This window comes from Cantharellus anzutake (assembly GCF_015039405.1).
Source record: "Cantharellus anzutake strain C23 chromosome Unknown EI90scaffold_112, whole genome shotgun sequence".
Taxonomy (NCBI): domain Eukaryota; kingdom Fungi; phylum Basidiomycota; class Agaricomycetes; order Cantharellales; family Hydnaceae; genus Cantharellus; species Cantharellus anzutake.
Window position 1 is genome coordinate 70,048 of NW_024067062.1, and position 25,268 is coordinate 95,315.

At 49.8% G+C, this 25,268-nt stretch overlaps 3 protein-coding genes across 3 annotated transcripts; 1 reads left to right on the plus strand and 2 right to left on the minus strand.

The window, feature by feature from the left end:
* Window positions 1–1,376: 1,376 nt before the first annotated feature.
* On the plus strand, window positions 1,377–2,409 carry EI90DRAFT_3085628 (uncharacterized protein; the record flags this gene model as incomplete). The annotated part of the gene is made up of 5 exons (XM_039062147.1): window positions 1,377–1,526; window positions 1,585–1,758; window positions 1,816–2,139; window positions 2,201–2,228; window positions 2,308–2,409. 3 exons carry the CDS (start codon window positions 1,377–1,379, stop codon window positions 2,116–2,118), a joined length of 627 nt encoding a protein of 208 aa, XP_038909331.1. The 3' UTR covers window positions 2,119–2,139; window positions 2,201–2,228; window positions 2,308–2,409.
* A 424-nt stretch (window positions 2,410–2,833) lies between these two features.
* On the minus strand, window positions 2,834–4,378 carry EI90DRAFT_3085631 (Endonuclease/exonuclease/phosphatase). Its single transcript, XM_039062148.1, has 2 exons — window positions 3,179–4,378; window positions 2,834–3,115 (listed from the first exon to the last, which is right to left on the minus strand). The coding sequence occupies exon 1, from the start codon at window positions 4,134–4,136 to the stop codon at window positions 3,183–3,185; it is 954 nt and encodes a 317-aa protein (XP_038909332.1). The 5' UTR covers window positions 4,137–4,378; the 3' UTR covers window positions 2,834–3,115; window positions 3,179–3,182.
* An 8,202-nt stretch (window positions 4,379–12,580) lies between these two features.
* Window positions 12,581–13,297, minus strand: EI90DRAFT_3170675 (uncharacterized protein; the record flags this gene model as incomplete). Its single annotated transcript, XM_039066318.1, has 1 exon — window positions 12,581–13,297. One exon carries the CDS (start codon window positions 13,295–13,297, stop codon window positions 12,743–12,745), a length of 555 nt encoding a protein of 184 aa, XP_038909333.1. The 3' UTR covers window positions 12,581–12,742.
* Window positions 13,298–25,268: the final 11,971 nt, after the last annotated feature.

Below are 25,268 nucleotides of genomic sequence, written 5' to 3' on the forward strand. Positions count from 1 at the left end.
GAGCCTAGCAGTGTTCATGTGATTGGAAAGCAAGGTCATGGCTGCGAAGCAGCCTTTCTAGTGGGAAATTGGTCAATTCAGCCAGTTTCATTGTATTAGAAGCAACAGGACCGTCAGAAGTGTCCAAAGTTGACTGCCACAATTTCCTGATGTGGTTTCGTTTTTACTATGGCCGGCGCAGCAATCAGTTGGAGCTCGAAGAAACAGACATCCATTGCGCTCTCGAGTACAGAAGGCGAGTACATGGCAATGACCCATGCTACTAAAGAAGCCCTTTGGTATTAGGATGTTAGCGATTTACGCTCAGTCAATCGTTGTTGAACTAATAGATTAGAACTAATTACCTAGCGTTTTATGCTAGGGCATATGAAGATACATGAGTGACAACACAACATGTGGTAAAAGCGTAGTCTCACCTCAGTCAATTGTTGTTGAACTGAGGGAGACGAAAGTGAAAAATTCTTCACTGCTTTTATAAGCAGTCGCCTCAATGGCGCACTGACTTTGGTAGCAGGAATACCAAGAAAGGAAATATAGCGCCGCTAGCTCAACATCACATTGTGAGTTGGCCACAGCGCACTATAACTCCCAAGAAAACCAAGATTTCAACATTTGGATCCAACAGTTCCTTCGCGACATCAATTTCCCCCTCGCTCATTCCGCTTCCTTACTCGTCGATAATCAAGGCGCTATCGCGCTTGCATCAAATCCCACCTTCACGCCCGCACCAAACACATTGGCGTTCGACATCATTTCATCCGCGAATACGTTGAGAACGGCGACATAACACTCGAATATATTCCGACGAACGATCAGGTCGCTGACGTCCTCACAAAAGCTTTGGTGCATGAGAAGCACTCGGAGTTTCGAATTGCGATGGGATTGCATGAGTAGGCCCAGCGAGTGGGCGTATTAGAATTCTTGGGATCGTAGTGTACGCTGAGGCCAACTCACGTTTAGTGATGTTGAGTCTAGCGGCGCTTAGGATCTACGTTTGTTTCCTTTCTTGGAACAGTCGCTGCCAAAATCAGTTGCGCATTCATAGCGCCTGGCTATAAAGGCAGGAAATTTTGGATCTTACGACGCTTTCCTCAGTTCACGTACTACGGGTCTGAGGTGAGTCTGACTTTTATCCTCTTACTGTGTCCGTCATCTTGTACTTATTCATGTATACCAGCGATATACTCGCTAGGTAATTACTCTTTATACATCTTAGTTCACGTACTATGGGACTGAGCGATATACTCGCCAGTCTCCCATTTCGTCTTATAGTCCAACCAGACACTCTCGAACCACCAGTTCGTTCGCTTTCCTTCCTGCTTCCGTTTCCTCCTTGCATTGTCTGACGCCACTGCTTTGCTTTCTAGATTCACATCATGTCTCTCACTCGTCCTCTTCTTCACTACGGGCTCAAGCCCCTCTTCGCCAGCTGGCACACATATGTTGGTGCTGAGCGGGCTGCCGAGACCCAGGTCTCGGTTGTGGGTGGCCTTTATCTTCAAGCTAGGCAGATTCGTCCCACCATGGTCCGTTTTTTCACCTGCGTTACGGAGTCCGGCCGGTTACTTACAGCTCCCCTACTAGGACATTGACGTCATTGTCAAGTCCGGCCCCGGCATCGACAGGTTCCAGATCCGCGACAACATCGCTCGCTTGGACTCGCGCTTCACCATCGATCTGGAAGGAAAGTGTGGCCTCACATACCGCGAGAAGCAGGAGGATGATGTTGTTTCAATTGACATCATCGACGATACGGTTGTGAGTACAAATCATCGTTGCTCCTCCTCGCTCGTGATTGATACGCCACATCCGCAGACCACGTATATGCCCGAGGGCATGTCCCTCGACGAGGTCGTTGCAAATGATGCGATCCCCTTGCCTACGGACTCGAAGGCTATCATCAAGAAGCTCATCGCAGGCTCGGACCGTCTCAAATCCAGGGAGAAGAAGGCTGTCAACGACTTCGACGACGCCATGAAGCTCTTCGGGAAGTTGTATCACGGGGACGGTGTGATCAGCTACAAGAGCAACATGGAGAAGCAGACCGTGAAGATAGCGTTCAACAAGTTCTATCCCACCTACAAAGCTGCCAAGGACGAGCAAAAGGAACTCCGTTAGGAATGGAAGACGATCGACTAGGTTCGTCCCTTCCCCTGCCCCTCTTCTTTTGCTTGTCATTCATAACGCCCTTAATCTACAGATCTTGAAGTCGCAGACTCGTCACTTCGGTTCGTCGAATATCTCCTCCTCGTCCCTCGTAGGTCAGGAATGTCATATCGGTGCGATGAATTGTGTGACGTTGTATAGAACCTTCATAACAAGCGAGTCAGATGCGTGAAGAGAGGAGACAAAGGGAGCGAGACGAACCGAAACAACGAATCACGAATCCACGAGTTGGACGCCTGGTTTATCAGTCAAAGCAGTAAGTTCGATGCTCATCTATCGCAACTCCAAGGCTTTCTTTTGACTTCTGCCAAATCGTAAATCCCCACTCATCCTGCTCCAATGCTGCCCGCCTGTTGGGGCTGTTACGTTTGAAATATCATTGTTGATTTGTCCGTAAAACCTTCCGCATTTAGTTTAAGCTTGATATCTTGAGTAATCCAAGTTTGACGTCCAATCCTTTATCAATGTTCAACATTGAGGTCTTCGAACTCGAGGGGGGGAAGCTCCAAGACGTGACCACTCAGCTTTGACTTGCGGTGCTGGACAAGCTCTCTGACACTCTACGCTTTCGCGACGTTTTTCAAGTTGACTATCTGTATGACTTCTTAAGCTTGAGATCGGGCTGAGTGTGACATTTTATTGCTCAAGTACTTTAGCGTAGAGCTGGCACGGAGCGTCGTCGCTCATCAACGTAGAAAGTTGTTGTGAAATCCAAAGTGCATCGTCTCGTCATTCCGCGCTTGATGCGACTAGAAGCGTATAGTATCTGCTTACAGCACGATTCGAGAGATACGACAAGTGCAAGAGGTAGAGTTGCGAAGAGGCATCGACTATCGTACAAATTTATATAGTCTAAAGAGATGGATCGTCGATTGAGGAGGGTAAACATTGTTCGACGTTGGAAAAGAGAGTAACATGATGGTTCAACCGCTTTCGATCTAATGATCTACTTATGGGGGAAAAGAAGGTGGTTATATAGGTGTCAAACAAGCGAGAAGAAAAACTTGTTTACCGTATTAGATGGTGAAGGTGCAGCGCAGCCCGCAGTGGTCGCTCCAGGGTGTATGGGCATCGATGAGACCAGGCTGGAGGACTTCGATCTCGGTGGGCTGCAAGCCCAGCATAACGACCTTGTCCAATCTGCCTGGCTTGAGTCCGCCCTCGAGCTCGACGCCGACACCCCATGTAGCTCCTCCATCAGGCCCCTTCGTGCTCCCGTGCAGCGCGACCCAGGCATCGACCAGCTCGTGTTTGTCGACGAGGACGTGATCGTCGGGGTAGATTGCATTGAAGTCGCCTGCGATGATGCCGCCGCTGCATCCGGGCTCGCGCAGGGCGCCAGCCAGTACCTCCATCTGAAGTATACGCCTGAACTCCGAGTCGAGGGAGTCGAGGTGGACGTTGAAGAGACGTAGGACCTGGCCAGGCGCAGCTGGGGTGGCGACATTCACGCAGAGCGCATCCCTGTTGTACCTGCTCGGCAGCTCCGTGCGGAAGACGCTGTCGAGCACGATCTTGGAATCTCCCTCGCCCTTCTCCTCCTCCTTGGCGAGCAACGGAGAGCCGAAACGCTTGTTGGAGAGCAACGTCATGGTTGCGAATGGTACGCCCTTGAAAGACGTGTCGTCCTCGGCGTCAGTGATTAGGAAGCTCGAGCGTACTCTGGGGTCGCTGAGGAGAGACTTCCGGACGCTAGACGCGACTTCTTGGAGAAGAAGGATGTCGGGAAACTTGGGTCCTTTGAGGATGTGGTCGAGGATGAGCTCGGAGCGTGCGACGGGCTTTAGCTGGGAGGCCTGGATATTCCAGGAAGTAAGGGAAAGCGTCTGCTTGCCAACAGCGTGAGGAGAAGAAGAAGGCCTCTGGGTGATTGGGTCATGCGGGTTGCGCAAAGGTATGGCTGCCCAGCGATGGCTGGCATGGTCGAAGGCAGAGAGAGCACGGCTGACTCTGGGTCTGTGGAGGAACATCGACGATTGGGGTGCGTTGGGATTGAGTGGGCTGTTGGGAAAGGGAGAGGCCTGCAACGGGGGTTTATATCTGTCGCGATCCGGCACGGGGGCAATATCACTGCGTTTAGAGCAAAATTATCCTGTATGCAATTCCCGTGCCGAATAATGCAGAAGCTGTGTTATTCTGAACTATCCCCTGAGAAATCGCAAGCCTCTGAGCAGGTGCACGTTCAGACTCGTACCCAGTCTGAGGAGCTCCGTGGACGCGCATAGTACAGCGGTTTGAATTCTGATTGTCGCGTGATGCAAAATTGTTTCCGCTGAACTTCAGCGGCTGCAAGGGTCGCCAAACTTCCTGACCGAATATCTCTTCAACCACATCAGTTATTGACAAACGGATTGTTGCGCTGTAACATACACGTCTGTATCTATCGTCTATCTGAAGCGATTGTTAATACCTTTTAAAATGGATTATCCAATTATCCCCACCTTCCTGACCGATTTTCTCAACAACGGCTGGGAGAAATCGTCCCAAATTTGGTCCCCAAAGAGGTTGGGTGAATATCTAAGTGCTATTTTTTTTTTTTTCGAAGTGCTGTGCTTAAATTTGAAAAATTCGCTATTGAGAGTGCGCGCGGAAGTTTAGCGTCAGAATGTGGCCAGATATGGAAGTGCCGCATAAGGGAATACTGAATAGCGTCTGTGATGTGATTCAAATGTTTTGTATTGTACATGTAATTATGATGACCAATGCCGGAGTCCAGTTTGCAGAGGGTCGCGCAACAAGTCATTCCCGCTACTCTGTAGCGGGTCTTGGAAGCGTAGACTCAATGGCTGTGCACAAATATTGGTTATACCCCGGTTATACCCCTTTTTTGCCTCAGCTTGCTGACATACGATTTTAGCTCATCACGCTTACCGACAGCAGCCAGAACGGTGGTAGGCTCACGTAAAAAAGGCTTGTCAATGACACAAAGTGATTACCTGGACTCTAAATTGATTCATAACTCAAGGCGGGTTTGGTAACCTTCGATGCGGATTTGAATCTCCTGTTCATGAGGACTATTTAAATGAGCAAGCAGTATGCGTGGTGCCCAAAAGGTGGCCTGTGTTCGAAGAGCCTCAATCGCGGGGAATGCCTCATCATCATGGTTTATTGGTGAGAACGCGGGCGACTTTCGCAATTGTTAGGCTTTTCAATGACACAAAGTTATTACCGGGACTCTAAATTGATTCATAACTCAAGGCAGGTTTGGTAACCTTCGATGCGGATTTGAATCTCCTGTTCATGAACGAGCAAGCGGTATGCGTGGTGCCCAAAAATGTGGCCTGTGTTTGAAGAGCCTCAATTGCGGGGAATGCCTCATCATCATGGTTTATTGGTGAGAATGCGCACGACTTTTGCAATTGTTGGTGTCTCTCATCTTCCCATGGCAGCACAGTACTAGGGTTTGCTTCGGGATTTGGGTAGACAGTCCACCACCGGGGTGAATTTCATCTACATCCTGCTGCCAGACTGTTGCTGACCTATCCTGGGCTTCAGGTATTGGATCCTTCTCACTTCCACGGACATTCACATCTAAGTGCCATAGTTTTGAAGAACAAGGCCATCATTGTGGTGTACACTGACTTCAATACAATGTCGCCAATAAGAGTAGCGGGTATTGCCGCAGCAGGCGGCATCCATCAGTTATTTAGTGTTAACCCATGCAGTCATTGCACCCAACCCAAGCCTGGGAGCTTGAGGAAGTACAGTCAAGGTTGTGGAGTCAATACCTGGGCATGTGGTAAAATTAACGGTTTAAATATTAGTTATAACTATAACTGCTGTTGGTGTGCTGTGGTGCAGATGTTATAGCATGAGCTGAGGCTATGCGGTCTTTTTGGCTGCATGTGTTCAATTCCCGCTTGTTGCAACTTTTTTTTGGCATTCCCCCATGCAATAACCGCATGCCCAGCATTGAGGAAGTGCATAGTCAAAGCTGCAGAGTCGATACCTGGGCACAGAGAATGCCAAAAAAAGTTGCAACAAGCGGGAATCGAACACATGCAGCCAAACAGACTGCATAGCCTGTTATAGTTACAACTAATATTTAAACCGTTAATTTTACCACATGCCCAGGTATTGACTCCATGACCTTGACTGTGCTTCCTCAAGCTCCCAGGCTTGGGTTGGGTGCAACGACTGCATGGGTTAATGTCAGGGATCGGCCCCTGACCCCGCTGTCAGGGCACCCAACCACACCCCAGAACCACCTTCCCAGACTTCCCCCACTCCCCAGACCTCCCCATCCCTACATACCTCTCACAGCTTCAGCCCGCATGTGAGCCCGCGGGAAAAATCACGTGGGTTAAGGCAAGCAACTCGCCTTAACCCATGTGACACCTTTTCCGAGTCGCGGGAACACGCTCGGCTTCTACCCGGAGTCACGTTATGAACTGTACAGTACACTTCCTTTTTATAGTAGCCAAGCGGGGAATAGGGAAACTTACCCTTCTTCTCAACTCAATCCCCGCTTAGGCAAGTTGTAGTTACCCTCTGTAATACATGACAACTCAATCCCCGCTTAGTCCCTTCAGTGAGTTTGAGGAGCTGAGGACAGGGTCTAGCGCCCAACCACCTGGAACACCGCACACACCTAGGACTGAGGTCGGGCTGTCCCTGATCGAGGACCGAGCCCTGACAGTTAACACTAAATGACTTGTTGCGTGACCCTCTGCAAACTGGACTCCGGCATAATTGGTCATCATAATTACATGTACAATACAAAACATTTGAATCACATCACAGATGCTATTCAGTATTCCCTTATGTGGCACTTCCATATCTGGCCACATTCTGATGCTAAACTTCCGCACGCACTCTCAATAGCGAATTTTTCAAATTTAAGCACAGCACTTCGAAAAAAAAAATTAGCACTTAGATATTCACCCAACCTCTTTGGGGACCAAATTTGGGACAATTTCTCCCAGCCGTTGTTGAGAAAATCGGTCAGGAAGGTGGGGATAATTGGATAATCCATTTTAAAAGGTATTAACAATCGCTTCAGATAGAAGATAGATACAGATGTGTATGTTACAGCGCAACAATCCATTTGTCAATAACTGATGTGGTTGAAGAGATATTCGGTCAGGAAGTTTGGTGACCCTTGCAGCTGCTGAAGTTCAGCGGAAACAATTTTGCATCATGTGACAATCAAAATTCAAACCACTGTAATAGCTTTTTTATGCAATGTAAATAAACGTTCTCATGCTAAATCGTTATTCTCATGTTCTGCTTCCGCGATTGAAGTCACGATATCTCCTACATTTTAATGATTGAATGGTCAAATCAACTTAACCGGGTCATTCTCATGCCCAACTTGCAATCTGATTCCGGGTCTCTTTTGTTTTTTTCTTCCATTCAGTTCCACAACGCAAAATGATTAAAAACAAAAATCCCTCACTGCCTCACATGCCTACTGCATTCATTGCTGGGAGCTTTTGTGCCCCGGCCTTTGTTTGGAAAACCAGGAAACAGGACAGACCCGGCAAGGGGTTGTTGTCAGGGCACGCTGCCGCCGCCGCCGCCGCCGCCGCCACCTCCTTTTCCTTTTGTCTCATCCCCTCATTCTCTCTTCTTTCCTTCTTCTCTTTTTCTATCTTTATACAGACGACCTCCCTTTCTTTCCTACCCTTGTAGCATGGATGTGTCCGACGCTGAGCACCCCGTAGGGGCACCGCAACGCCGGATGCGCCGCGCACTTCTACTTGTACTTCCCCTCCAACACTCGGGATCGACCGTGGAACCACCCGTGGTAACCCGGCTTCGTCCGAGGGTGATGTGGCAACCCCATGTGACCCATTCACACATGTATATAAACTAAGCCGAAGCAGGACCGAAGAAGTAACCTTCTTCTCATTTCCCGCTTCAGGCAAGTACCCTAGTTTAGTCTGGCTTCCCACCCTAATAACAATACATTTCCCGCTTCAGCCTAAGAAGCCACACAGGGACGTAAGCCCAAGTAGGGGCTATCCACTATACGGTCTCACCGCCCTGCCACTGTCCGGGCCGCTAGCGCCGAGCGTTACGCCGCTACCTCTGCCTTCCTCGAGCCATCCCTGACAGTTGTGTGTAATTCTCGATATTTTACTTCCCATAGAGGCTGCCCGTTAGGGCGCCAAGGGGAAGGGGCAAGGCCCAAGGCATATTATCATACATGTTTCTATACTCAAGTTCCACATGATTCTAAGCTCCCAGATAACACCAACATCATTCACCAATGCCCAATTTGCGACTGAACAATCCAAATTCTTCTGAATTGTGACAGTGGTAGACCGTATCACATGAGCCTATTATGCTGCGAGTGATCCCCTATAGAACGTCTGGGTCCATGCCAATTGAACTCCTAACTCCTGGCCGGTTGTGCCCATGAGAGGCCCCTTTCGGGTAGTGAATAGAAGACTTAGTCATATGATATGAACCTTTTCTATACTCAATGTAATCGGTAGTGGAGAAGTTGGTGATCAAGTGATCATGAGACCAGCTCCTTGGCTTGTTGGCCCAACGCATAAACACATGCCTCTTGAGACTTTGGAGAACTGCGACCTCCCAACAGGTGAGTCGAACCAACGTCCTCTCAATCGGCAAACACCAGCGAGAGAGTAGATTGGTGGGTGTTACCACTACACCACCACTCCTCCCCTGCAAGGGGTTGTGTGGCCGGCCCCCAAACCAGTTCAACCATGCTCCAGCACAACCTGGGCATCCCAAACAGGCTCCTGGTGCTTGGTTTTTGATGCACACACAACAGGCTTTGGTCTTGCATGGGCAGTGTGAGGCATGAAACATGTGGCAGGGAGATGCTAGAGGTGAGGCCCTTTTTTCATCGTTTGACACTTCACATCTGTTACCTGTTGGAAGTGCTGGAACTGAATGAACCTATCTCTATTTCTGTTGTAGATGCTGTATCAATGACGCATGCTTGCATGCCTGCACTATGGCCCCAATGCATGCTGTATGCATTCCCTACATGTCATCCCCGACTCGGAGTCTGATTGGGCACCCTCCATGATCATCTGAAGGATCCCCTTGCAGGTGCATCTCCAGTTCAACAACGAGGGGGACTCCCTCCTTCCCCCATTCAACCTCTTCCTTTCATTCAATAACTAATCTTCATTCATTTACATTTCACAATCTGCTCTGCAGACACAAATGCCGAGGAGTCCACCACCCCTTCATCGCTGTCATGCCATGTTGCCACCCCCCTCACCCTTCCCTTGTCCTTCAACACCATCTCCCACCTAAAACTATCAACCCTGGCCCCTCCACATCAGCAAACCTGGATGCGGAGGCCTGAGAGCTCATAGAGCTCTCAGAGCTCTCAGAGCTTCAGTACTTTGAAATTGCAGGTCCCCTTCTCTGAGAGCTCCAAAAAGTAGTCAAAGCTCTGAGAGCTCATAGAGCTATATTTGCACACAGGGGACTATTATCTATATGAGCTCCCTGAGTGTTTAATTCACCCGATATCAAAATTAAAATTTAAAAGCATTGACTACGGCATCATGTGACTAGCCATAGCCAACTCCCTACCATACAAGGGACTGAACAAACTCAGCTTCACTTTCAGCACCAATGCAGCAACAGACACCAAGGGTATGTAGCCCAATCAATATATAGACCAAATTTAGGGATATAAATGCAGTTAATCTGAAATTACTTAGGGAAAATGCGGGAAAATGAGTGGGGGGGAAATGGGGGGGAAATGGGGGGGAAAATGAGGGGAAAATTGAGGGGGGGGAATTGGGAGGGGGAATGAGGGAAAAATTAAAGGGGGAAATGGGGGGAAATGGGGAAATTTGGAGGGGGGGATGAGGGGGGAAATGAGGGGGAAAATGAGGGGAAAATGGAGGGGGGAATGGGGTGACATTTGGAGGGGGAAATGAGGAGGGAATTGGGGGGAATGAGGGAGGAAATGAGGGAGGAAATTGAGGGGGGAAGTGGGGGGAAAATGGAGGGGGGGAATGGGGTGAAATTTGGAGGGGGGAATGAGGGGGGAATGAGGGGGGAATGAGGGGGGAATGAGGGGGGAATGAGGGGGAATGAGGGGGGAATGAGGGGGGAATGAGGGGGAAAATGGGGGAGGAAATGGAGGGGGGAAATGGGGGGGGAATGAGGGGAAATTTGGAGGGAAGGATGGGGGGGAATGGGGGGAAAATTGAGGAGGGAATTGAGGGGAAAATTGAGGGGGGAATGGGGGGGAATGAGGGGGAAATTGGGAAGGAATGGGGGGGGAATGGGGGGGGGGAATGGGGGGGGGGAATGGGGGGGGGGGAATGGGGGGGGGGGAATGGGGGGGGGGAATGGGGGGGGGGGAATGGGGGGGGGGGAATGGGGGGGGGGAATGGGGGGGGGGAATGGGGGGGGGGGAATGGGGGGGGGGGAATGGGGGGGGGGGGAATGGGGGGGGGGGAATGGGGGGGGGGGAATGAGGGGAAATTTGGAGGGGGAATGGGGGAGAAATGGGGGGGAAATTGAGGTGGGAATTGGGGGGGGGAATGAGGGGAAAATCGAAGGGGGGGATGGGGGGGAAATTGAGGGGGGGGATGAAGGGGAAAATGGGAGGAAAATGAGGGGGAACTGGGGGTTTCTAAAAACTTGAAAAAAAGTCAGGGAAAATTAAGGAAAATTCAGAAAATGGGGGACTTTCTAAAAAAGGAGAATGTCCAAAAAATCAGGGGGAAAATCAGAAATTTTGGGATAAGTTAGGGAGAGATATTTCAGGAAATTAGGAATAATTGGGAAAAAAAATTAATTCACTTTTTTGATAATTCAATGTGCATTGGAAAGTGCCAAAGTGGGGCAATGTAGCAATGTATGTTTCAGTGTTAGAAAAGTCTCCCACCATGTTTTGGTGAGTGTCAGGGCACAGCCCCTCACTATTCCACAATCCCACATGCATGCAGACCCATGGGAAAGTTCTGGGTAAGTTACTCACCCAGAAACCATCACAGCCACAACTGTGGGAACTTTCTGGGTGAGCAGCTTGTTCCCACGGGGGGTGCCATTTATGGGGAGTCAACAAAGAGCTGAAAACTGTATAGTTCCTGGCTCCCATTTGTAGAGGAGGTTGAGAAGGTTTAGCCCCCTCAGTGAGTTTGAGGATCTCGGACTGGGACTAGATACCCCAGCAACTAGGAGGATCCCCCTGGGCCCGTCACAGAACAAGGGCTGGGCCCTGACAGTGAGCCAAATAACCATGGCTTTTTGACCATGGGAAATTTGGTGTCAAAGGCTTGGATGATATCTGAAGAATACATCAGCTTTTTGTTTGTTTTATTTTCAATTTATTTCATTTGGAACACTTTGTTAAAACTGATTTATACCCTACATAACATGCATGGTTACATTGCCACACTTTGGTGCTTTCCAATTCACATAGAATCATCAAAATTGGTTGAGTTTTGAGCAAGAAATGAGATGAAAGATAAAGTGCAAATTTTTGAATTTCAGAGTTTTCCTCAAATTTTGTAAATAGCAATAAAAAATAAGGTGCTGATTTTAGTAAACACAAAAGGTATATGAGCTCTATGAGCCCACTGAGTTCATAGAGTTCATAGAGCTCATAGAGCTTTCAGAGCAATGACAATGGCCATTTTACACACATATATATCCATATTATCTTTGCACTACTGGTGCCAAAATAACTAAGCAGATTTCATGGAGATATGAAGACCATCCATGATTTAAAAACAAAAAGCTCTATGAGCTCAGTGAGCTCATAGAGCTCATAGAGTGTTTCAAGTAATGATGCTGGCCATGGAATATGCATTTCCAAAAATGTATATACATATTATCTTTGCACTTCTGCATCCTTAGGAGAATAAAATCATTCAAACATTTAATTTTCTCCACCCAATGTGTAGAGGGTGCACAGCAAAAAGACTCAATTTGCTCACAGAGCTCCCTACCAAGTTTGCTGATGCATCCCCCCCATTTTATTTTATTCTTTTGTTGTATATAAATAATTTGCATAGTCGATTATCAATAACAAGAATGAATTTGGGAGGAAAAAAATTTGAACCAATTCGATTTTTCACTGAGTTGGTTATTGCCAAATTCATGACAACCCTGAGAAGCATTGAATTAGTTCCAGGAGCACAAAAACTGTTGAAACATTGCCAGGAGTCATGGAGTTGAGCAGGGGGGCTGTAATCGGGTGTGGATGTGCACCTGTAGTGCTGCTACCTTGTGCAGAAGCCTCGGGCCTCTAAATGGTGGGGATCTCTTGATTTAACCACTTTTCTAGAAATTTTGAATGGAGACCCAATGATTTAACTGTTTGACAAAAATTTATCTATTCATAATGCAGTTAAACATTGCATTTTAACATGAGCATCCCTCGATATGGATAAATTGAATGGGTGGTTAAATTCGCAGCTTCTTTTGGATTCTCCCATGTTGAATAGGTTAAATAACTTGATAAATTGCTGTTACAGTTGAAACCGTGATAACCCATACCTTGTGTTCCCAGATTTAGGTATGGGTAATGACAGGTATGGGCTACCTCAAATTTCTCACAGGCACATGCTATGTTTACATAAGTCTTTATTGTCAATCGCCTCTACCACCATGTCTATCAATGTCACCTCTCTATCACTCTATTCAATCTTTTTGAAGTAAGAATTGAGTGTGCTGCTGCCAATGATTGGGCTTCATAGTGGGTCTTGTGTCCAAACTGAGCCAACATGGACTCCATCTTCCATGCAAAGGAAGAATTCACTTGTTTGGTGTAAGTCTTCAGCAGGAGTGCTGCCTGAATGGCATCCTTACGTGAGACAGCAGGCATGTCATCATCAGAGTTGTTGGCATCATGGGCTCCTTCTGCGATGTTGTCCTTTTCCCTGTTCTCCCATGCCTTGGACATGGCATTGAAAATATCGTCATCAGAGACATCTGCAGCATGAATGATCTCTGATGGATTGTCTACCAGCTTGGCTATGCTCATTCTGTTTCTCTTGCTGAGGATTCCAACTGACTGGAGACTGTTCAGGCCTTCCTCTATGTGAGCATTGGCGATAGCGATTGGGTCTGTTGATTCCAGCATTGGCATGTCCTTGTCCCACTGTGACTTTCCTTCCACTCTGCCTGATGGTGATGGGTCCTCTGAATTGACAAGCATTGACAAAGGTATTGCCATTTTCTGCACTTGCGTGCACAAGGGCAGGATTCCGACCTTGGCCCAGCAGTGGCAGATGGTGTCTGGCATGACTTCCATCCAAGCTGTCTGTGCCAAATGCATTGCCTCAAGCTGGTCAATGTTATAAATTTTTCCTGGTGAGACTCCAGAATCGTAGCAATCAATTGCATGACTAATGAATTGACTCTGATAGTGTGCTTTGAAACAGCGAATTACTCCGGCATCCATGGGCTGCACATGGGCCATCAGATTTGGTGCAAAAAAATTCGCATCGGATGTTGGTCAAGTTGTCTTGCACAGTGTGGCCAGAAAAGTTATCGTGCAGATAGAGAATGTGCTGTCCTTGAGTGCGAAGTTCAGCATCCCACTGTCTAAGGTATGCTGAGTAAATTGCTGAGGTCATCCAGGCCTTGGCATTGTTCTTATAATCGAAGCCAAGCTCATGACCAGTCTTTTTCTTGAAGCACCAAGGCTTGAATGCCTTTCCGATAATGAGAGGCTCCCATCTCTCAGAACCTGTGGCATTGGCGACAAAAAAGTACATCAAGCACACTTTATTTCCCTTCAATCCTGGGGTTGGGCCCTTGCTTAGGCCCTTGTCTGGTGGCATACTAAGGAGAACTATTGGGTGACTGTTGGGGAGGGGGGGATTTGCACTCACGAATAGTAAAGTCCTGTTTCATCACCATTAAAAATGTTGCTGAGGGAATACTCGGACAAGAGCCCCTGTAGATGTGCCTGTTCTGCAGCGACATCTTCTGGGCTGGCTGAACCTGCCTCACCGTGGTGTACATGTAGGTAGAGGCCGAGTCGATTTTTAATGGATTCAAGCCACCCATTGCTCATCTTAAGCTGGTCATGTGGTGGAATGCCAGCACGATCAGAAAATTGCTTAAATTTGGCCCAGAGTATGTCTCCAGTGAGTACCACCCCTTTCTCTTCAGCAGCAATAGTCCATAGCTCCAACATGTCAGTGACCATTGGGAATGTTGTCTGTTGGATGTGTTTGAACTTCCCAGCAATTTCCAATTTCCAAAATTCCTTGCAAAGTTTTGTCTCACTCTTCACCCAAACAGAGATGAGAGGCTGTTTTATCTTGAGATTAGGGTAGATGGACTCAAAATGCTTTGCAGTCTTTGTTTGGTTTTTCCCATTCTTGTGATATGTTAGAACTGGGCAAGGGCGGACGATTCCAGAGGGGAACCGGAGACTTAGCAAGGAGGGACCTTGGCCTCAGCGACTCAAGTGGAGCACTGTGCCATTGCTGTTTGTCCATTTGGTCCTTAATTTCATAGGTGGTGAGCAGGAAGTCTCTAGGGGGCATTTCAGGTCGATTTTAGACTAAGAGACTGTCAGAAACTGTGTTCGAGGGGATCGCGGGAAGCGGGGCGGAGTACGGCGGCGTAAGTGGTCACTTAGCTAATGAGCTACTCCGTTGCAAGGCGTCGAGGGGGTTGGGACTTCGGCTTCAACGACTTTGCCAGAGCGTTGCGCCACGCGTTCTAGGCTGTCCCGTATTTCACGTTAGCGGGAAGGACCTTGCGGCGACGTTGACTTAAGCGGGATGAAGCTGAGGGGCGAACTTAAGATGAAAGTACTTGGGGGAATTCTAGTCGATATTCGAACTGAGGTACATCGACAGTAAACTACAAGTATAAATAGGAAAGGAGAACAGAGAAGGGGCCGGTCGGTCCGGCGCGGGACGGGAACGAGATGATAAGTACGATAGAACTAAAGAGCGATGAGGACCAGGGTAATGGAACAGAAGAGATGAATGGAACAGAGAACGGCGAAGTTGGGAGGCAGAAAGGATAAGCCGACAATCTAGGCGCGCGGATCAGAATGTCAATATACGTATAAATCAAATATCGATAAAGGAATAATCAATTGTCAATAAGGAATGTCCATAAGGAGCGGATCAACGGCGACCATAACAACCGCTAGTTAGTTAAGTGAGTGAATAGAATAAAACGATACCGGCCGAATGATTGAGGAACCCAAGTGGTGGCGGGAAAACGAAGGAGGCGCTGCTACGGGGCCGTAGAACGGGAACCACTATCGGCGCCGCTAAGTGATGGGCAATGGCGAGATTAACGGGCGCGAGTAACGGCGTAAGAATGGGGGTGCAGAAAGTGGTAGAGGGGCGGGGACTTTGCGGGGCCGTGACAGAGACTAAAACAAGTATGTACAAGCACTGATATATAATGGAGCGGGCGAAAGCACAAGGGAAACAAAGGGAGTCCGAATCGGAATGAAGGCGTCCAAATGGGAACAAAGGGATGACAGAAGCGGAGTGGTACCGAAGGTCATAGGGCAGAACCTGTGGTACATCCGAAAGGAGGTAAGGAGGGCGAAGCCCAGAGGGGCAGGAGGGTGAGGTGAAGTGGGGATGATGACTAACTGGCTAGAATGGGAAGAAGCAGCAGTCCAAATAGGGATGAGGGGGAAACACGAAAGATACATTACAAGTGGCGAAAGTGCCGAAGATGATCTGTGGAGCTTGGAGGTTGCGGAGCTTACGGAGCTTATGGAGGCAGGGTTGAAAGTCTGAGGAATATTGGCAATGATGTTTACTGTCATATCCATCCATGGCCATTGACTTCCACTACCTCTGAACTCTCCGAACTACCTCTGCTCCTTCTTCACTAACCTCGGAGCTCCTGTATTCTGCAATCACCTCCGCTTCCCTCAATGGTCACCACCCCCTCTTTTCAATATATTACCTACACCTCCCTAAGTATGGAGCCCCGAAGGTTTCTGGACAGCTCCATCGTCCGCTAGCACACTCCTGCCTCCGCTGGGCAATTCACTCACTTGCCCTGCAAGCCCACCTTCGGGCCTATCCCTCCTTTCTGTTTCTGGGTTATCGCCTACCTTTCCGCTAACCCCGTAACCTGACTTGTCGGTAATATTCAATCGGCTAATGTTTAACTCTGTTAGCCCCACTCTGCTCGGCCCTGCCATTTATGGGCCTGCCCTCGTTGTAACTATATATACTAAACTTGTACATAGGTTACACCCCAGTAATAAAATCGACTAGAGTTGACCCCCTTTAGTTCTCGTTGCCAGTAAGTTAAATTAGGGCATGGACGTGTAACTTGGCACAGCGCTCCTGGCATAAGTTGCTGAGGCCGAAGCCCTCTGCCACGGAGACATTCCTTCATCTCGATCTGGTCTCTGACATTTATGTAGTATGAGGTCACCAATGCAATGGACTAAAGCCAAGGTGGAGTCAAAGTCTGAGGTAGGAACTATGATGGATTCTTGGAGCGAAGGTACGAGCGGTGTCTGAGTACAGGGTACAGGACAGTGGCGGAAGGTTGTAACTTGGCAGAGGGTCGGCAGAAGAGGGTCAGAGGGAAGAGAGAGGAGAGAAGAAAGGGGAGAGGAGTGGAGGAGAGGGGAGGTGTCAGGTCTGAAGATGAGTATCAGAGTGGACGGGAGAAGGGTAGGAGGGTGACGGAAGGGTGGAGGTGTCGTGAGGAGGAGTAGGAGGAGTGAGAGGAGGAGCAGGAGGAGGGTGGCGAGAGGAGAGGTGTTCAGTCTGAGGTGAGTATCGGAGCGGACGGAGATAGGGTAGGAGAATGAAAGGTTGTCTTACTAGTTTGGGGATGGTAATGTTCCGTTCCCCCGTTCGCCTCAGGCCTCAGTAATCCATCTAAGTATACGCTTGATTTGGCTGTATATTGACGGGGTAGAAGTAAAGGCTAATCTCCCTTTTACAGCTACCCCGAGGGTTTATATACAATCTTATACATTCTTGGCACAAATAAATAGAGAAGCTTCCACGACGCTAAATTAGCGTCGCGACATAATTATTACACAACACAACATCAACTGATGTTGTGGGCGGAATATAGACATGGGCCGGGGCCTCACATCCTCCTCCCTTGCGATACTAGATCGCAGACAGGGTACTAGCCATATATACACAAGGGGAAAGCAAGCATTTTTAAAGAAATAAAAAAACGTTCTACATACGAAGAATGTATGCAAACGGGGGCACACTCATTGCAGGAGGCTATAATAGTATTTTGTAGGCAAAGCCCACTTAGAGTTTCTCCTGGAACATATGCACCCAGATCTCGACGACAGTGTTGTCGATGATGGAACGACTTTCTCGTCGTTGTGAGTTTATTAAATACCATCGTCCACCATGACGATGTTGACAGTGTAGGTCGTCGACGGCAGAGTTGTCGCCGACGAGAAAATGAATAATCAACGACGATTGCGTTGACGAAGGACGAAGGGTACGGAATAGACAATCAACGACAGCATTGTCGTTGACGAAGGTAAGAGATTATTGATCAACGACGGCCTTGTCGTTGACGAAAGTGGGTAATCAACGACGGCATTGTTGTTGACGAAGGTATGGATGAGGGGGGGTCAGTTCCTCATTCGTTTACGCGGCGCTGACCCGGACGGGCCAGAGCCGGATGGGCGATTCGACGTAGTCCTACGAGTCGTCGTGGACCTAGCCGCGTCGACAGCGACATCGTCACTCAGATAGTTGTCGTCGTAGTGACGAGTCTCGACATCAGCGTCGTTCATGGACGAATCCTCGTCTTGACGACGGTGCGAATAATGGACATGGTGCGCGGGATGGCCACGTCCATGAGAAGAGGGAGCACGCCCTCGCACTGGTGGTGCGTGGGCGGATTCGTACACCGACGAGTGTGCATACGTCGGAGGGGGGTATTGCGGCGGAGGTGGGGCGTTTGAATACGCCACAGGGTGTGGGCTCGCGTACATCATAGGCGGGTTTGAGTACGATGTTGGGGGAGGGTTCGAGTACATAAGTGCTCGTTCCTGGCGTTGAATTTTACGATGCTCACGAGCGTCGTCAGTCATTGGTTTTATCCATCGACACGCGAGGATGTACATCCATGCAATACGAGCCGGGGGGTACTGGTCGGGAAGTCTTTTCGCCTCCGTCTCAATGTCGTCGCGCGACATACGCATTCGTGAGGCGCGGTTGTTTGTAGCCACCCTGTACCAATCGGTACAGGTGTCGACGTCCTCTTGCGAGGGCTTGCCCGTCTTGAACGACCAGGCAAGATGGTACATTGTAGCATAGAACCTCACACCCTCTTCGGTGTGTATGTAGTTACGAACCAACTCGAACCACTTAGGTTCTTTGTCGCGGACGAGCGCAGCCGCGTCTGGGAATTCGATTCTATCGACATGGTCGATGTCGTAGAAGCGGGTAGGAAGGGCCACCGATCGACAATATGTCGGTGGGGGTAGGGGTTCGCCATGCACTTCAGTGAGTTTGGCGTCGTAGTACTCGTAGTAATGGTAGCCGGGTGGATGGTTCGCGACGAATTCTTCGAACGGGGCATCAGGGTCGACGACCCATTCGCCTTCCATCTCGTCATCGTCGGACGTGGGGGCCCATCTCTTGGAAGAGGTGGTTTTTTTCGACGGCGCAGACTTGGCCGATGCAGGATCCACCGGGCCAACCCCGGGGATAACGATGGTTTGGGGAACAGTGGGCCGTGACGACGAGGGAGCAGAAGATGTGATCGGGGCGGGTTTGGGAGACGCAGGGCGTCCCCTCGCCGTGCACGCGACTCTAAAGACGTCCTCGTTGAGTTCGTCGTTGGCCTTTCGGAGGGATTCGACCCGTCGATGAAGACGGTCGTTTTCAGAACGCAGGTCGTCGGCCTCGTTCTGCAGCATCTCATACTTGTTCCTGAGCTCATCGAGCTCATCACTCCTACGTTCGTCTTCGAACGTAGTCTCTTTGCGTTTCTCGAGTTTCTTTTCGATACGGGCCCACACGACTTCTGTAATCATTTCGAGTTGATCGAGCCCTGTCTGCGTGGAACGCGGCAGGTGGGGGTATTTCTCACTCGCGCTTACGCGAGTGGGCAGGACCAAATGGTCCTGTTTTGGGGTTAAAACGCCCGTGCTGGGCGTTCCAGGGGTGACAGTCTGAGCGACTGTGGAGTTGTCGTCCATTGACGACATGGCAGCATCCGTGGTGGGACTTACAGGTGGGGAGTTTGGACTGGAGTCTACGAGGGCCTCCTTGATGGGGGAAAGGTCGAGGGAGGAATCAGCGAGGGGGGATTCAGTAGCGTTCATTTGAGCGATTTCAAATTTGATGGTAGGAAGCAGGATTTGATCCCGCTTTCGTCGCATTTATCCGATATTATTCGGATATTCCCGGACTTGCCAGTTTAGGCAACTCATGGCTTCAACGCCATAGTTGGCCGTGATAAGGCATTGATATCCGCTGGTATCGGACCGGTAGGCGACGTTCACGCCGTGGTCATGATGGTCCGCTGGATCTATTGTCCGGCGTCTGATCCCGTCGTTGACGGTTCAGTTCCTCGACGTTCTCTACCCCTTGTACTGTTAGGTAGTCATCCAACGCAATTAGATCGTTTACGTTGGCCAAGGGTTCCCAAGTAAGGTCACCAAGTCCCCATCGGACACGGAACCATAAAGACTTATCGTCGTCCCATCGATGGTCGACGATCTCCTTAACCTGGTATTCCCGTTCTGGGTCGTCGCCAAAGTCGTAAAACACTTCTACGGCGCGCCCAGGGAACAGCACAGAATCATTCGGCTCATGAGGTGCGAGCCGTGAGACGTGGAACTTCGCAAAGATATTTCTTTGCGTCAACACTGGGGGAAGCCTGAGGACGTAGTTTGATGAGTCCTCAAATACCTCCAGTATTTCGTAGGGGCCAATATAAGTTGGCAACAACTTATGTGCCCTCCCCTTGGGGAGGTTCAGATCTTTCGTTGAAAGATATGCGTAGTCCCCTTTCTTCAGTTTTGGGGAATCAGGGCGCCGATGTCGGTTCGCCTGGATAGCCTGTTCTACACGACTCTTAATAATAGTGTCGTGAGCGGCCTGGATGTTGTCCAGGGCCCGCTGGGCAAAGGATTTCACCCCCGGCAATTCGGATGACGGCAGAGACACGGTCATTTGTGGGAGGTATCCGTATACCAACTCAAACGGGGCGAATCCCGTTGATTTGTTCGCACTTGAGTTCAATGCGAATTCTACCATGGGTATATGCACGGCCCAATCTCGCTGATCGGGTCGGACGAATGACCGAAGGATCTGGACCACCGTCTGGATCGCTCGTTCTGCTTGGCCATCCCCTTGAGGATGGAATGCGGTAGTTAACTTGAGTTTAACACCCATGAGTCGGTGTAACTCAGTCCAAAATTGAGACGTAAACTTCGTGTCACGGTCTGACACGATGGATGTTGGCATGCCGTGCAAGCGCACGACATGTTGCAGGAACAGATGCGCCAGTTCAATAGTCTTGACCTGGGTCATCACAGGCACTAGGTGAACCTGGCACGTTAGTCGGCACAGAACTACCCAGAGGTAGTTATAACTCAGGCTCGTCGGGAATGGTCCGACGAAATCCATGGCGATTGACTCCCAAGGTTTCTCAGGGACCGGGAGCTGGTGAAGCAGTCCCGGATATCTGAGTTTGCTTTTCTTGGTCGTCTGGCACGTCCCGCAGGACGTGCAGAATTTCTTGATGTCTTTTGACATCGAAGACCACCAGTAGTGTTTGCGTATGTACTCGAGCGTCTTCTTGGCGCCGAGGTGACCAAGGATGCGGTGTGCGTGCTCGATCGCGATGCCCGTTATCCTCTCCCCTTTATGAATAGATTCAGGGAGGACAAGTCGTGGCTCGCCTGAATCATTCAGACGGAAAATCAGGCCATCGACGATCGAGAACCTAGGGAAATCCCCAGGTTTTGCCAGGATCCCTCTCCAAGCATTGTGTTTGGAGTAGCCGTCTTTCACACTTGCGATGAAAGCTTTGTCCTCTACATGAGGACGTAGCTCTGCCAATGGTGGCAGTACATCTTCGAGGGAAAGCTCCCTCCTCCCTTGACGATCGTCAGGGGGATCGAGCACGGATGCCTCGAGATCTCGTGGCTCTTGAGCGTCTCCGATAGAGTGGGACGCGCCCAGCCGTATGCACTGCAGTCTCAACCTGTGCAGGTGTAGTAATTCCCGTGCTTCCTCAGCACGCGCCAAGGGCAGATCGTCGCCCTCTTTATCAATTCGTATGTCTGCGGATACGTAATCGTCGTAGTGGACATCCTCGTCTGACGAGGACTCATAGTATCGCGACAGGGCGTCAGCCACTTTGTTTGTGTGGCCTTGTACATACACGATGTCACAATTGAAACCGTGAAAGAAATTCTGCCAACGAATGTGACGCGGCGCAGTGTGATTCTTCTCTTTGAAGTAAGTAAGCGCCTTGTGGTCAGTGACCACAGTGAATTTCCGCCCACCAGTCAGCTCGTCGAGCCATTTGGTGAGCGCTTCCAGAACGCCTAGAGCTTCTAGCTCATAGGCGAAATACGCCCGTTGAGTCGGGGTGAACTTCTTCGACATAAACGCAGCAGGGTTAGAGGTTTGCCATTCTGCACCCTGTGCGAGCACGGCCCCGACGCCAGCGGGGCAGGCGTCCGTGATCACCCAGACACGGTACTTGTTTTGGTCTTCTGAATCTGGTATATCCCAGATTATGGGCTTTAGAATCGGCGTCTTGCACGCGATTATTTTGATCTGCGCGAAACATTTTTCGTGTAGGGCGCTCCAGCGGAACGGCATATGGCTGGTGCATATGGATTGCAACGGTCCAGTGTATGCACTGACGTTGGGTAGGAATTTCGCTAGGTACTCAATGAGCCCTAGGAATCGCAGAACCTCGGTGTGGTTCTCTGGCGTTCGCCAGTTCCTTATTTTCTCTAGTTTGTCGGAATCTGCGTGGATTCCGTTTGAGTCCACTTTACACCCCAGTATGTCGAGTACAGGGGCGAATGGCTCAAATTTTCTTGGGCTTACATAGAGCTTCTCGTCCCTTAGACGAGTATATATCCACAAGAATTTCTCGTTGTGTTGCTTCACTGACGTAGTTCCAGTGAAGATGTCGTCGAACCATACGTGGACGGCTCGACCGATTTGGTCCCTTAGGATCCAAGTCAAAACGTGCTGGAACGTGGAAGGGCCGTTACAGTCCCCTTGTTGCAGCACGTTCGATATGAAAGTACCGTACGGGGTACTCATCCCCGTGTATTGTATGCAGTCCAGTTCGATACGAATCTGTTCGTACACGTCTGTCATATCGATCTTTGATCGATAAGTTACCCGAGCCATACTATCCATGATGAAACGCATGTCAGGCATGGGCGTGACATCGAGAATGGAGTTCGCGTTGCGATTTCTCGCATCGATTACAGTCCGTAAAGAACCATCCTTCTTTGCAAGACAAAGAAGTGGAGCCGCCGTTGCGACCGCCTTGCGTTCCCACCATTGGGCTCGCTCATAACGAGCGATCTTTTCTCGAAGCTGCGGTTCGAGAGCCTGAGGGCACGTAGCCCTTCTTTCTATATATTTTTTATTCGGATCAATCAAGTTGATCCGGTGGTTAACCTCCCTGAACGGAGGTAGGACCTCAGGGGCTGGCGCCATGACGTCTTTGAAACGTTCACGCCACCAATTCCTGAGTGGCACGAATTCAGGGTCTGTCATTGGCAGACCTTCTAAATGGGAACAGTCGGGAAGCCTGAGATCTTTCGACCTCGGGCTTGGCCAGTGATTGGGCCACTGGGAGGTATCCGCGTCTTTTTGAGCGGAGATGGCAAGGATGCGTGGCGAAGGGTTTCCAGCCTTCGCCGTATTGCGTCATGCCGTCTGTTTAGATGACAGTTCGGATCTCGGTGCACGGGGAAGTTTGGGGCGACCGCGTGCAGCAGCCCCCACTGAGGTTTTACCCCGTTCCGTCAGGACATCAAACGTTTTGATGTCGCCCGTCTTTATGTGGACGGTGTGAGTTTCGAAATTGAGGGACGCTCCGTTGGCATTCAGCCACGGAGCCCCGAGAATGGCGTCGTAGCGGTCAATGTTGACGACGTCAAAATAGTGAGTAGACGTAACCCCGTGAATGGTTACGGGAGTATTCGTGCCGTACATTATGCACGAACGACTGTTTTTGGTCCCCATCTGGAGAACCAAGGGGTTTGGCAACTCGAGCAGTGGAATGTGAACTGCTCGGACAAAATCTGGAGATAGGGCGTCTGTTTCAGCGCCACTATCAAATAGGACAAAGGCGTTTACCCCGGCGATGTTAACCTCGCCGGTGAGCGTCCGCCTTAAGTCGGCGCTGCGGTTTTCAGGGTATTTACCCGCCTCTCGTGAGATTCTAAACTTCACGTCGAATATTGGCGGGATTTTCTTCAGAAGCTTGTTAGGCACTGAAGAACTCGTCACACTTTGCGTTGACGGTTTCCCCGATGAAGATTTTGGGACCGGTATAACACCGTCCCTTTTGTAGGTCTTTACCGCGTTGTAACGGGTCTATCCAACTAGACTCGCAACAGGAAGGAGGGGGGATAGGGATCTCACTGAGGTCAGGTATATTGGTCCTCTCAAGTGTGGTGCTGATACTCTCTACTACTATACAGCGGGTCACGGAAGAGTCCGATAGATAAATAAGGAAAGAGTATCACATGACAATAAGAAAACGGAAACATCTGGCTCTAGACACCGGAAATGAAATCAGAAAAATTAGGAAAAATAGGAAATATGTGTAAGGAGTGTGAGTGGACATGGGTTACATGTGATGGATGTGAGGTGCTTGCTGAGGGTAGTAGAATCGCGGGATTTGGCTCGTTTAGGGTGCACCGGCAAATCCCCGTTACAGCGTCGTCGACAAGCTCAGCTACTATCTGCTCATCAGATGGCAGTTTGTCTGCTTGCCGAGCAGACGCTAATTTAATGGAGAAGTTTTCGTCCGTGGGATCCACGAACGTCATAGCACCGACGAACATGTCGGCGTCCACTTCTACGTACTCCTCCTCCGCCTCAGCGAGGAGGTTGGGATCGTATGGGTCGTCCACGAGTTTATCGTCGAACGCCTCATCGTCGGCCATATAGTCCTGCACCTCTGCAGGATCTTCAACATCTTCCGGTTCTTCTACAGGCACCGAGTCCTGTAGGTCTCGTTCGTCAGACTCGACCGCTATGTTGTACATGCGCGGTTTGGGCTTGTCGTGATTTGGGCAATCACGTTGATAGCCTATTTTCCCGCATTTAAAACAACGCGGTTTCCCATCCTTATCCAAGGATGGCGTCGATTTCGTCGCTGGAGACGACGTCGATTTCTCTGTTTTTGGAGCCGGCGAATAGCTCGCACGGAAGGTTGGGCGTTGTCCGCTCTTCAGAGCTGACGTGTTTCCCCCGAATGTGTTTTTGTACACTTTCTTGGCGGACGAAGAATCAGCAGCTTTTTTGGGTGCTGCTGCGGCGTTGGCTTGTTTTTGCGTCGTTTTTGACGCGGCCGGCGCCTGCGAGTCGTTACGATACGCAGAGATCGCCTTAATTGAATCGTATGCGTGGTCCAGGCGGAGCACGGCGGTCCACAACTCGTCTTTCGTTGTGTAGTCCACGGAAATGTCGTGGCGCATAACCATCTCCCGACGCATTTCGCCAGGGATGGCGTTCAGGAAACGTTCATTGAACGTTGCCTGGTCAGGAGGCGTGATCATCTCCCCAGCTGCACGATACAGCTGGTTATAGAAGTGTTTGATTCCCTTCGCGGAATCGTATGAAAGCGTTTTGAACGCTTTCGTGGATGCTACTGCTGCAGACTTCTTGATGAAGGTGCAGATAAGGATCTCTAGTAGATCCCAGAATGGGGGGGTTACCCCGTTCTGCACTCCAATGCGTATATAGTGCATCAGGAGGTCTTGTGCCTCGCCTTCAACGGCGGTTGTCAAAGTGTGGACGTGAAACTCGTTGTAAGCTTCACCCTTCCACCCACACGACGACATATAGGCTAGCCAGGAGTGCAGCCAGTTGTGGAATATCTTCGAGTTATTCTCTCCAGACCATTTGATGGTCGGAGTCAGTCCCTGCATCTTCTTGAGCAGTTCTGGGCGTACATCTGCAGGCAGTGGCTGCAGGATTCGGACCTCC